Source organism: Typopeltis vanoorti, chromosome 17 (genome assembly GCF_054136105.1).
Source record: "Typopeltis vanoorti isolate ZY-2024b chromosome 17, IOZ_Tvanoo_1.0, whole genome shotgun sequence".
Taxonomy (NCBI): domain Eukaryota; kingdom Metazoa; phylum Arthropoda; class Arachnida; order Uropygi; family Thelyphonidae; genus Typopeltis; species Typopeltis vanoorti.
This window is the reverse complement of record NC_143565.1, coordinates 16,440,427-16,454,289: the sequence shown is the minus strand read 5'-3', so window position 1 is coordinate 16,454,289 and position 13,863 is coordinate 16,440,427. Positions and strand designations below refer to the sequence as shown.

Below are 13,863 nucleotides of genomic sequence, written 5' to 3'. Positions count from 1 at the left end.
TAATCGAGGATAACAATTTCAGAAAAGTTGGTGAACTATTATCATCTTTTCATCTTCTCTTGAAACATTAATTTTTGTAAAAAATAATCTCAGATTGATTATTGTACATTTCTCCTAAGTAGTAGTGACTTTTTTCGTATACTTAGCTTGTGTAGAACATATTAGATGCTTTTCCATAGCATTATATATATATATATATATATATATATATATATATATATATATATTTCAAAACATCTTGCAGAATACCTCAAGTGTTTCTCCAATAAATCTTCATCGTTCATCAAAAACACCACAGATTTCGTTTCTCATATCAAAAATATTTCCATCAGCAAAAATGATATCATATCAAGTTTTGACATTATCTCATTATTTACTAACATCCCTACTGAGGAGGTGTTAACATTACTAAAGGACAAATTGTCTAAAAAGATATTTGCTTTATTAAAGCATTGTATTCAATTTGGCTACTTCAGATATAGGGACTCCATTTACAAACAAAACCAAGGCCTAGCAATGGGCAACCCGTTATCCCCGGTTCTAGCAAACATTTTCCTAGAAGATTTAGAAACGAAATCCATATCGTCCTTCTCACTTAAGCCGCAACTTTGGAGGCGTTATGTTGATGACATTTTTATCATATGGAGTCATGGTCACACATCTCTCATGGATTTTCTTCATCATCTTAACAACCAGCATTCTAATATAAAAATCACTGCTGAACTAGAACGAAATAACTGCCTTCCATTCCTGGATGTAATTCTTACACAATGCTTAGATAAATTTAAAATCTCTATATACAGAAAACCCACTCATACTAACAGATATTTGCACTAATCTCATTACTTTCCACCACAAAAGCTCAGAACTATTTCTACCTTAGGACACAGAGCACACTCATCATTTTAAATGAACCAGATGAGCTCCAAAAAGAAATTAATCACCTTTCTCTTATCTTTAAACAAAATGGATATTCTGAAAAAACGATTAAGAAATTTCTTCTGGATCCTCCTAGGCAGTGTACTACGGAAACTACTAATTTTAAAGGAAGCATTGGCTAAAGTCCTTAAAAAATACAACATCAGGACGTTTTTTACTACACTTCCTAAAGTCCGTTCTCTATAAGCCATCTGAAGCCTATTCATCACAACCTGAAATATCCAGGTGTATACGTGTGTAGAGGCTCAAGTGCTGTGAGGACATCATGTTGGAGGCTTAATGGATTTTTTACAACACTCAAAAAGAATTAAAATAGAATTTAATACTTCCTATATTTCGTCCTAGTCACTAGGACGGGGATTACAAAAACAATTAATGTAACATATACACAAATAACAAACAATACTAAGCCCAACCACGTGGGTGACACTAAAGTCCCATCTAGGTAGAGTGCCCTCTAAGGGCAGTAGTAGGTGGCCTGGAATGTAAGGTGGGAACTCTGGTGATGAGTGTTTCCCAAATCTTCGGAAGCTTAATGCAACCGTATTTATTGAGATTTGGTTGGTTTTTGAGAGCAGCTGCTGCTGCTTCTAAGAAAAGTCTCTCTTTCTTGAATTTGCTGTGGTGGAACATGGTGGTTTTCTTCCATGATACCCTGTGGGTGGTGTCCAAAACATGGTCAGCCAAGCCTGAATGGCCATAGTTGTGTTTGCAGATGTACGACTTGTGTTACTCTAGAAGGATGGATGCTGATCTGCCTGTCTGTCCAAAGTACGCCAGCTTACAGGAACAGGGTACTTTGTAAACTCCAGGCAGAGAGAGAGGAGGGAGCTGATCTTTCGTAGAACGGATAAGGGTAGCAAGTTTGCGGTGGGGCTTATATGCTGTGTGTAGGTTGTACTTTTTTAGTATCTTGGCTATTTTTTCGGATGTGCCACGGATGTAGGGTATGGTGATGGCATTTTTAAAATCTTGTTGACAAGAAGGACGGGGAATGGGGGAGGAGTTGATTATTTTTTTGATACTGTGATCGCTGTAGCCATTGGCGAGGAAAGTGCTGTGTATGTGGTTAAGCTCAGTAATGAGGGCGGTTCCACTGGAACAGAGATTGTGGGCTCTCTTGGTAAGGGTTTTAATAATGCTATATTGTTGAGAGGGGTGGTGGTGGGAGAGTTTGTGAATGTATCAGCCAGTGTGTGTGGGTTTTCTGTATATGGTGAAGGTAAGGGTATCATTAGGCAGGCGTGTGACCAAGGTGTCTAGGAAGGGTAAACAATTGTTCTTTTCCTTTTCCATAGTGAACTGGATTCTTGGATGTAGACTATTGAGATGACTGAGGAAGGAGTCTAATGTGTCTGGGCCATGAGGCCAAATAGAGAACACATCATCTACATATCTTAGCCAGATAGAAGGTTTGAGTGGGGCTGAGTCTATGGCTCGTTTTTCGAAATCTTCATATAGAAATTGGCAGGGGGGGGGTGAGAGGGGGGAACCCATGGCAGTTCCCTCTATCTGCTTGTAGATTTTGTTGTTCCAAGAGAAATACCCAGAGTTAATGGCAAAGGAAAAGAGATCTAAGATGTCAGAGGGAAAAACGTTTTCTAAGAGAGATAAGGTGTCAATTAAGGGAATATTGGTAAACAAAGAGGAGATATCAAAGCTAACCAATATGACTGTCTTATTCAAGGTTAAATTTTCTGTGAGGGCTTTAAAGTGGGTCGAGTTTTTTATATAGGAAGGGGACCTTCCGGTGAGGGGGATCAGAGAGTTGGCCAGCTGTTTAGATAGTCTATAGCAAGGTGCATTGGTGGCATCTACTATAGGCCTGAGTGAGGAATTGAGTTTGTGGATTTTTGGTAAACCATAGATTCGGGGGGGGGGGGGGGGGGGACGGAAGCGGAAAGGTTTAAGTTTTTTCGTGACGTCAGGGGGCCAGGAAGATACTTTTTTGAGTAAGATTTTTAGTTTCTTAGCTTGTGTTTTTGTGGGGTCGTGTTCTAGCGGGATGTAGGTAGCGCGATCGCGGAGGATAATGTTCATTTTACGATTGTATTCTCTGGTATTAAGAACGACTGTGGCATTACCATTATCCGCAATGGTGATGACGATACTTTTTTCTTTACGTAGTTTCAGGAGAGCTGTACGTTGGGCATATGATAAATTACTTTTTGGCGGCGAAGAATGCGCGAGGATGTTGGCTACGTCTGATCTGATGTTGTTAGCTATCTCCGACGGTAAGCGACCGATTCCCCGTTCGATGTTCACCATTACGTCAAGCACCGGTACTTCCTTCGGAGCGACGGCAAAATTACGGCCGAGGCAAAGGGCGCTGACGGCATCGTCGTTGAGCCTTTTGGAAGAGAGGTTTTATTACTGTCTGGAGCGGTTGAATTTGTGGTTGTGGTTTGTTTTTCACAAGGTTGCTATATTTCTTGATGTGTTTATTTTTTATTTTTTGGAATTCTCTCTGTGCGGAAGTTTCCGAAATGCCAGAGAGAATCGACCAAAGTTCAGGGTTAAGAACGGTGGAGAGCTCCGAATGTAAGGAGCCAATGGCGGCGTTCATCACTGCCAGGGTAACACGTGTAGTGAGGCGATTTGCTCGCGGAGTAATGCTCGGCTGGCATTACTCCGCGTTATATATACGAAGTGCTTTTTTGGAATGGAAATTGATCTTCATTTTAACGCAGTTTGGTGTCACTCTTGTATCCCGACATCGTTTTAAAAAGGCCAGCCTATTTAGTTGCCTAGATAGTCGTAGTTTTGACTTACCATATTGCTTGGATTTGTGTGCTAATTCTTCTCCATTTATGATTAGAATACGTGTGTAGAGGCTTAAGTGCTGTGAGGACATCATGTTGGGAGCATTCGGAGCTCTCCACCATTCTTAACCCTGAACTTTGGTCGATTCTCTCTGCCATTTCGGAAACTTCCGCACAGAGAGAATTCCAAAAAATAAAAAATAAACACATCAAGAAATATAGCAACCTTGTGAAAAACAAACCACAACCACAAATTCAACCGCTCCAGACAGTAATAAACCTCTCTTCCAAAAGGCTCAACGACGATGCCGTCAGTGCCCTTTGCCTCGGCCGTAATTTTGCCGTCGCTCCGAAGGAAGTGCCGGTGCTTGACGTAATGGTGAACATCGAACGGGGAATCGGTCGCTTACTGTCGGAGATAGCTAACAACATCAGATTTGACGTAGCCAACATCCTCGCGCATTCTTCGCCGCCAAAAAGTAATTTATCATATGCCCAACGTACAGCTCTCCTGAAACTACGTAAAGAAAAAAAGTATCGTCATCACCAGAGCGGATAATGGTAATGCCACAGTCGTTCTTAATACCAGAGAATACAATCGTAAAATGAACATTATCCTCCGCGATCGCGCTACCTACATCCCGCTAGAACACGACCCCACAAAAACACAAGCTAAGAAACTAAAAATCTTACTCAAAAAAGTATCTTCCTGGCTCCCTGACGTCAAAAAAAAACTTAAACCTTTCCGCTTCCGTCCCCCCCCCCCCCCCCCGAATCTACGGTTTACCAAAAATCCACAAACCCAATTCCCCACTCAGGCCTATAGTAGATGCCACCAATGCACCTTGCTATAGACTATCTAAACAGCTGGCCAACTCTCTGATCCCCCTCACCGGAAGGTCCCCTTCCTATATAAAAAACTCGACCCACTTGAAAGCCCTCACAGAAAATTTAACCTTGAATAAGACAGTCATATTGGTAAGCTTTGATATCTCCTCTTTGTTTACCAATATTCCCTTAATTGACACCTTATCTCTCTTAGAAAACGTTTTTCCCTCTGACATCTTAGATCTCTTTTCCTTTGCCATTAACTCTGGGTATTTCTCTTGGAACAACAAAATCTACAAGCAGATAGAGGGAACTGCCATGGGTTCCCCCCTCTCACTCCCCCTTGCCAATTTCTATATGAAGATTTCGAAAAATGAGCCATAGACTCAGCCCCACTCAAACCTTCTATCTGGCTAAGATATGTAGATGATGTGTTCTCTATTTGGCCTCATGGCCCAGACACATTAGACTCCTTCCTCAGTCATCTCAATAGTCTACATCCAAGAATCCAGTTCACTATGGAAAAGGAAAAGAACAATTGTTTACCCTTCCTAGACACCTTAGTCACACGCCTGCCTAATAATTCACTTACCTTCACCGTATACAGAAAACCCACACACACTGGCAGATACATTCACAAACTCTCCCACCACCACCCCTCTCAACAATATAGCATTATTAAAACCCTTACCAAGAGAGCCCACAATCTCTGTTCCAGTGGAACCGCCCTCATTACTGAGCTTAACCACATACACAGCACTTTCCTCGCCAATGGCTACAGCGATCACAGTATCAAAAAAAGAATCAACTCCTCCCCCATTCCCCATCCTTCTCGTCAACAAGATTTTAAAAATGCCATCAACATACCATTCATCCGTGGCACATCCTAAGAAATAGCCAAGATACTAAAAAAGTACAACCTACACACAGCATATAAGCCCCACCGCAAACTTGCTACCCTTATCCGTTCTACGAAAGATCAGCTCCCTCCTCTCTCTCTGCCTGGAGTTTACAAAGTACCCTGGTCCTGTAAGCTGGCGTACTTTGGACAGACAGGCAGATCAGCATTCATCCGTCTAGAGGAACACAAGTCGTACATCTTCAAACACAACTATGGCCATTCAGGCTTGGCTGACCATGTTTTGGACACCACCCACAGGGTATCATGGAAGAAAACTACCATGCTCCACCACAGCAAATTCAAGAAAGAGAGACTTTTCTTAGAAGCAGCAGCATCAGCTCTCAAAAACCAACCAAATCGCAATAAATACGGTTGCATTAAGCTTCCGAAGATTTGGGAAACACTCATCACCAGAGTTCCCACCTTACATTCCAGGCCACCTACTACTGCCCTTAGAGGGCACTCTACCTAGATAGGACTTTAGTGTCACCCACGTGGTTGTGCTTAGTATTGTTTGTTATTTGTGTATATGTTACATTAATTGTTTTTGTAATCCCCATAGATGTCCTAGTGACTAGGACGAAATATAGGAAGTATTAAATTCTATTTTAATTCTTTTTGAGTGTTGTAAAAAATCCATTAAGGCTCCAACATGAGATCCAGGTGTATACAAGTTATGGTGCGATTGTAATATTCCTTATTTTGAACAGACTAACAAATCTATTGAACTACGTATAGTGGAGCATAAGAGAGACATCTATAAAAGATCACATGCATCTGTGCTATCCAGTCATGTTCTTGTCTCAAACAATCCTCATGATGATCTACAGAGTCGGTCAGTTTGCTGGGATAAATCCGAAAACATTTTTTGCTGCAGTGATGAGTTTGAAAGGAAAATTGTGGAGTCCACGGAAATCCTCCTTAATCCTGAACATTTGAACAGCAATTTGAGTTACAACATCCCTGATAGCCATGCTGCAGTTGTTCAATACTGGCGTTCACGAGATCTTGCAAGCACGCATGCAACAAACAATGAACGTTGGATAGAACAACTTGAAAAATACAACATTTTTGTGTCAATTATGTATTGCATTTTTGCCTATAATTCTCAGTTTTTTGTAACTTCAATTTTTATTATTGTGTTCTACCTTTAGTGGATACCTATTGAAGGCTGTAAAAGGCTGAAACTAGTTGTATCATTTTCATTAAAATTTATTTTTTATTTCAGTTTAAAGTCATTAAATATCTATTTTTAAAAAAAAAATATATATATATACACACTGATAGGGTGAATGTAAGAGATTGACACTATAATTTGGAGTTTTCAGCAAATGGAGTTGATAATTTTATATGTAAAAGAATTGAAGATGTAAGAACATGTAAGAAAGTTTTAAAGCGAATAAAAATTGAGCAGCTCTCGGATGTGAACTGTAGATTAAAATACACAAAGATTATTGAAGAAAAAATGAAAGAGTTTGAGAACAGTATTCAAACCTTGGAGATTCAGTGGCAAGCCTTGAAGAAAGCCATGATTGATTCAGCTAGAGAGGCATATGGCGAAGTTGTCTGCAAAGATAGAAAAATTAGCACTCTATGGTGGACACAGGAAGTTAAAGAGGCAGTGAAGGAAAAGAAGAAAGCATATCAAAAGTTCCTGGCAAATAAGTCACCATTAAAACAAATCTGTAGAGAATATAGAGACAAATGCAAGAATGCTAAACACTGAGTAAAACTAGCTAAACAAAAGTCATGGGAGGACTTTGGCAAGAATATAGAAAATAAATATTAAGAAGGTGGCAAAATATTCTGGAGGTTGTTGAAGAAGCTTAGGAATGGAGGAAAGTGTTGTATAAGGAGTGAGAGATGATGAACATGGGAGAAAAAGATATCCTTGAAGTATGGAGTAATTACTTTGAAAAACTGCTAAAGGAAACAAGCAGTGATGACAGCACAGTGATCAAAAACACTGACCAGGCATGCAGTCAGGAATATATATCCATACTTGAAGTAGATAAAGCCATCAAGCTTGAAATGTGGAAAGGCAGCAGGAGCAGATGATATTCGACCAGAAATGCTGAAGTATGGTGTTATAAGAGTCTTACAGTGTCTGCACTGCATGGTTCAGAAAGCCTGGACAGAGGGACAAATTCCCGATGATTGGAGTAGAGCTCTCATAGTATCCATATATAAAAAGGTAAATAAAACTGAATGTGAGAATTACAGAGGTATTTCTCTACTGAGTGTTCCTGGTAAGATTTATGCAAATATACTTGAGAAACAGTTGAGAAGAATTGTGGAAGAAAAGCTTGGTGAAGACAAGCTGGATTCAGGCCAAATAGAGGCTGTCAGGATCAGATCTTCACTTTACTACAAATAGTCGAGAAAGCATGGGAATATAACAAAGATCTGTATTTAAGTTTTGTTCATTTGGAAAAGGCATATGACAAGGTGCCAAGAGAGAAGCTATTCAATACGCTACAGTTATATGGTGTCAATGGGGCATTATATCAAGCAATACTTAGTCTTTATTTGAGTTGTAAGTCAGCAGTTAGAATTGAAGGAAGTACAGAAAGATGGTTTAATGTTAAATCTGGTGTGAGACAAGGATGTACATTATCTATATGGATCACATTATGAAGGAAAGTGGTATTAAACATGATATCAAATTGGAGATGTTAATGTCAGTTCTTTGCTTTATGCGGATGATGTTATACTTCTAAATATAGCCGCTACAAGTCTGCAATATTCTCTGACTAAATTGAATAACTGTTGTTATAGATATGGTATGAAGGTCAGCAATAAAAAGACAAAGACAATGAAAATAGGCAGAATCATTGAAAATGTCGACTGTGTTGTGAATGGAGAACCTGTGAAACAAGTAAAACATTTCAGTTACTTTGGCATGATTTTTAGTGAGGATGGTAAATTCAATATAGAAATAGACAACAGAATCAGCAAAGCTAGTATGGTGGGAAGTCAATTCAATAAATTCATATTGAATAAGAGAGAAATTAGTCAGAACACTAAATTAGTTGTATACAAGATAGTGTTCAAACCAGTTTTAATTTATGGATCTGAGAGCTGGGTCAGAAGTAAAACACTTGACCAAAGACTAGAGACTGTAGATATGAGAGTCCTGAGAAAGATTATAGGCATGATCAGATGGCATCGATGGTAATATCATATTAAAAAAACTTGATATTGTAAGCATCCAGGAATGTGTTAGCAGAGCTAATCTCAGGTGGTATGGTCACTTAAACAGAATGGATGAAGAAAGATTAGCAAAACAAGTGTTCTCTGCCAGGTTGGCAGCAAAACGACCCAGAGGAAGACCAAGATATAGGTGAATTGATACGGTACAAAGTGCCTTAGATGATAGAAATATAAGATCTGATAATGTCGGAATCTTGACAAGTAACGGACCGATTTGGAGGTAAATTGTAGATAGGAAGGTAGTAATGATGTTATTTTTTTCATGTAGTATTATCATATCTTGTACTTGAGGGTACATGGCAGGAATTTGATGATGATGAATTGAAGAATAAAAATATATATATTTATATATATATATATATATATATTCTTTTCAGATGGTAAATCGTAACTTAACATTAATTTTTCCAAATAATTTTTTTTCTGTAGTGTAGATGATTTTGAATTTTCATTTATACTGTAATTTTTTATTATTATTATTATTATTATTTCAGAGAATGTAAAAGAACTGCAGGTGTTTCCACTACAGATCTAGTGGGCAGGTAAGATTTGTTGTAAAATTTGTAGTCATGTAAATAATATAAAAGAAAAAGTGATGTTTTTAGATTTATTGTTAATAATAACAATAACTACATGTCATCAAAAGATATGGAAACGAAAAGATAAAGGCTGCAATAGGTAACTGACAAAAATATGATTCGCAGAGAGAGAGAGAGAGAGGGACAATGCACACTTTACAGATGTGGCTGTATTGATTTAAAAATTGCAAAAATTGAATGGGATTGAAGTTGGAATTTCAGAATCTTTGTCATTAACTCAAATTTGTCCATAAAGAGACTCTAAGATGTATTTTTATAATTAATCATATTATACCTTTATGTGGTAATTGAACTGTGTATAATTAAGCAGTTATACATATTTTAGTTCAAAATATACAGGGTGATTCAAAAAGACGGACTCAATTTTGTAAGTCTATATATCAAACATGGAACTAGTGACTCCTCTTTCAAATGTTATGTATATCATCCACATACTATGTATAGTTCAGGTTGAGCCCATCTTTTTGAATCACCCTGTATATTTGTTTACATTTCCTTATAGTTTGTGCAGCTTACTTATGACTTCATTCATGGAAAAAATGCAAAACTTTTGGAAAATAAAATAAATTATATTTACTGATTTATTATTATTTTTTACTGCTCAGTAAATTATATTTTTATTTTTTTAGTTTTCACCTTATTTCTTTCATCATTACTTTGGAAGCAGTTTGTTTATAGCAGATAAATTCTTCTTCAAGTGCCATCTCCTATCGGAGGTCGGCGACCACCTTGGCAAATTTTGAGCGATTCTCAGCTAATCTGAGCAGTCTCTCAGAGTTCATGCCAGTCCACTGTCTGATGTCTGCCAGCCAAGATTTTCTTTGTCTTCCTTGTCCTCTTCCATTTATCTTCCCTTTTATAATCAATTGAAATATCTTATATTTTTCATTACGAAGTAGGTGACCAAGATATGCAGTTTTCCTTCTTTTTATGCTATTTAAAAGTTCATGTGATTTCCCCATTTGTTCCAGTACTTCCTGATTGGACATTTTTGCTGTCCATGGGATTTTTAACATTCATCTGCATAACCACATCTCAAAGGCTTCAAGTCTTTTTATTGATGTTGTCTTCAAGGTCCAAGTTTCTGCACCGTACAGCAGTACAGACTATACATAGCATTTAATCATGCATACTCTAAGCTAGGGATGCACAGATCGCGGGCTGTATGCATCCCTCCGTTGATTTGCTGGCAGCCCGCCTCATCGTGTATTATTTTAACTTGAAAAAGTTACACAATAGGTAATTTTTAAAAATGGTATATGCGCAAAGCAAAGTAGCTGTGATGTCACGATTGCCTGTCTACTTACGATAATCAGTTAGTAATAATGTTAACAAATTTTATAATTCATCTATTTGTCATATGAGTATTTTATTTTCGTAGGTGCGGTTGCTGCAATTAATTATCACCCCTAGGAAATGGTAAAAAATAAATTCTATAATGGATAAAGCAGGGCCAAGTAGGAAATGCAAACTACAGGATGAAAAACGGCAGTTTCAAGATAGCTGGACTGAAAAATATGGTTTTGTGCACTCGTTTAATAATATTGTGTGCTTGATTTGCAAAAGTGCTGTAGCCATACCAAAAGAATACAATATAAGGAAACACTATGAAAGTCTGCATTCTACATTTTGAAATCTACCCAAAGAACTACGTAAACAAAAGATTTCATTTTTGAAACGAGAATTGGTCAGCAAGTGATGTTTACAAAACCTATTCAAGATTCGAAAATCGCAACAGAAATAAGTTTTGAAATATCTTGCCTTATAGCAAAAAGGTGCCGACCATTTACAGACGGAGATTTCGTTAAAGATTGCCCTGAAAAAATTTGTCCTGAATCAGCTAAAAATGTTGAGAAAATTCAGTTAAACAGGATGACTGTGCAAAGAAGAATTACTGCATTGAAAGGGAGATGGTAAAATCCCGTTTTATTTTATAGCCGGGTCCGAAACTCAGATTGAAATCCATAGAGTTTCATGCCGAAAAAACTATCGGCGGGCCCAAGTGTAAATGATCACTTGGGTAGTACAACACCAGGGCAACTCCATGCAAAGGTGGAACAAGCTCCGTCACTAACTTTAATATTCTCTCATAATGTAAAACCCAGCTCCTAAGAGATGATTGGAATTCCCATCTATAAAAAATGAAATAAAACTGACTGTGAGAATTCTAAAAGAATTCTATTAGGAGACCAGAGCCACTGTAGCTCAGTCAGTATAGACGAAGGAAGCCCTTTGGCCGGAAAGACCTGGGTTTTATTCCCATCAATGACGTGAGGAACCTTTATCTGGTTCTTTCAACTAAAGGTGAGTGTTAGCTGATCTCATATTGAGGTAGGTTTTTTTTTTTTTAACCTGGAAACTCGGGTTTTTTTGTCCCCCAGAACAGGCAAACCAGCTACGTGAACACATGCTTCTACAGACATAGGATATCCCCAGGAATAAGGAGTAACCAACCTATTCCATAGGATTTCGGTTTCGAATACCTACATGGTAAAATGTGTAGGTGTATGTGTGAGTGTAAATTAGGATAGGATAGATTAGAAAAGTTGGAAGATAATTATAGGAGTTCAGAATGTGTTCCATTATCAATCTGTGTCCTGTTCTATTAAATTCAACATGTGAAGGTGATAGAATGGGTCACAGAAGATGAAAAAAGGAGATTCTCTGACTCTCTGATATGGTATATATCAGAGTAGGCATATTCACAAATGCCATCTTTGAGACAAAACAAGTCAATTAATGTTTAATTGGAAAAACTAAGAGTATTGCTTGATGCTGATATTTGAGTTTCTCTTAGGAAAAGAAAATGTTTGGTTTTCACTGGAGATGGAAATGAGTATCACTGAGGTTGAAACTAAGGCCACACAATTGTGAAGTGAATCTGCAAGACTTTAGAAAGTTTGCCTTTATTTACTTGTAATCTTTCTCACAATGTTTTACTTTTCATTCTTGTTGTTTAATTGGGATCATGAAATTTACATAATAGATTCTCATGTTCAATGGAGAAAATGACATCAATTAACTAACTAAATTTATTTAGCGAATTAGATTATATGCCAATATTTCACCTTAGTCACTAAGGCATCTTCATGGGTATGGCACACCAACAGGAAGGGAAGCACAGGGTGTGTGTGTGTAAAAGATGCGCTCCTACAGTATTAACTGGCACACTCTATGGATGTGGTGGTGGAGTTTTGCTGGTGATCACAATAATAATGGTCTTCCAGATTTTTGGTAATGTGAGACAGCTTAATTTGTTAAGATTTGGAGAATGTTGTAGTGCTATTTCAGATTCTAGAAATAATCTCCTGAATTTATATCTGAATTTATATAAAGGGAGTTTTTTTTTTTTTTTTTCATTGAATCCAGTGATCTGTATTCATGGTATGGTTTGTTATTCCAGAAGGCTGTAGTGCAGATACTGGATGAAGTTTCTGTGTTCTTCCAGATATATTTTTGCTGTCATTTCGGTTTGTCCAAAATAAGTCATTTTGCAGGAGCAAGGGATATTGTAGATACCAGGATGATTTTGGGAAAGTTCACTTGTTTGTTATGTTCCATCCAGTCATTTCCGACTTTTGGTGATCCTGTGAAAAAAGGCTCTCCATCCCACTCAGCTTCTTGTCAATTCTTTCAGTAATTGTAAGTTCAAGTTGGTAAGTTCTTTTATGTTGCCCATCCAACTTTTTTGTGGTCTTCCTCTTCTTCTCGTTCCCTTAATCTTTCCCAACATAACTGCCTTTTTTAATGATTCATCAGCTTGCATAATGTCCAAACATCAACTTCTGTTTAGCGATCATTGCCTCCAAGGAACATTGTCTTTATATTCGCTAAAACCTTCTTATTGGTCGTTCTTTTAGTCCATTAGATTCTTAATAGTCTCCTCCACACCCATAATTCAAATGAATCAATTCACTTTCTATCTTTCTTCTTAAATAATTCAGCTTTCACATTTATTATCACTATTGGAAATACCATTGCTTTGACAATTCTAATTTTCGTGGACTTGCTCACACTTCTGTTTTTCATAATTTTTTTCCAGGTTTAATGTAGCTTTTTTCCCCATGACTATCCTTCTTTTAATTTCATCTTCTCATTTACCATCATTTCTGATTCTGGTCCCCAGTAAATCATAACTTTGAACAATTTCTATTTTATCTCCCTCTATTATAAAGTAATTTTTTTCCAGAAGCCATCACTTCGTTTTGCTGATGTTTAAATTAAGCCTGGCTTGGTTACTTTTTGTCTTAACCAATAGAATCAACTGCTCCAGATCTTCCTTAGTTTCTGATATGAGGGTTGTATCAACTGCATATCTTAAATTCTTTATTTTTCTGCCACCAATCTTAATTCTAGCTGGATCTTTGTCTAAATCAGCCATTTGCAGAACGTTACTGTCTATAAGGGTGAAGCATAATGCTTTTAATCCCTGCTATCTGATAAGGTTACTGTATAGGGAAAAATTTATGAGCTACATGCTCAACCCGAGTTGGGCAAGTTATAGATCTTGAAAGGGAACTAGAATGGCCTTAGGTAGTCTATATTTGCATAATTCGATTCATCATAATTTGCTGTTTGTTGGACTAATTCATTTGGATGTGAGGACGATTTTGAGAAGTAC

The 13,863-nt window shown here is 37.5% G+C and overlaps 1 protein-coding gene across 2 annotated transcripts in view; it reads left to right on the top strand.

Annotated features, from left to right (window-relative positions):
• Pect (phosphoethanolamine cytidylyltransferase) overlaps nucleotides 1–13,863 on the top strand; it is a 241,938-nt gene that overhangs the window by 78,890 nt on the left and 149,185 nt on the right. For both annotated transcript variants that reach the window (XM_090407732.1, XM_090407731.1), the window contains exon 7: nucleotides 9,138–9,185. In XM_090407732.1, the coding sequence (XP_090263858.1) occupies nucleotides 9,138–9,185 (48 nt within the window). The remainder of the gene's footprint in view (nucleotides 1–9,137; nucleotides 9,186–13,863) is intronic.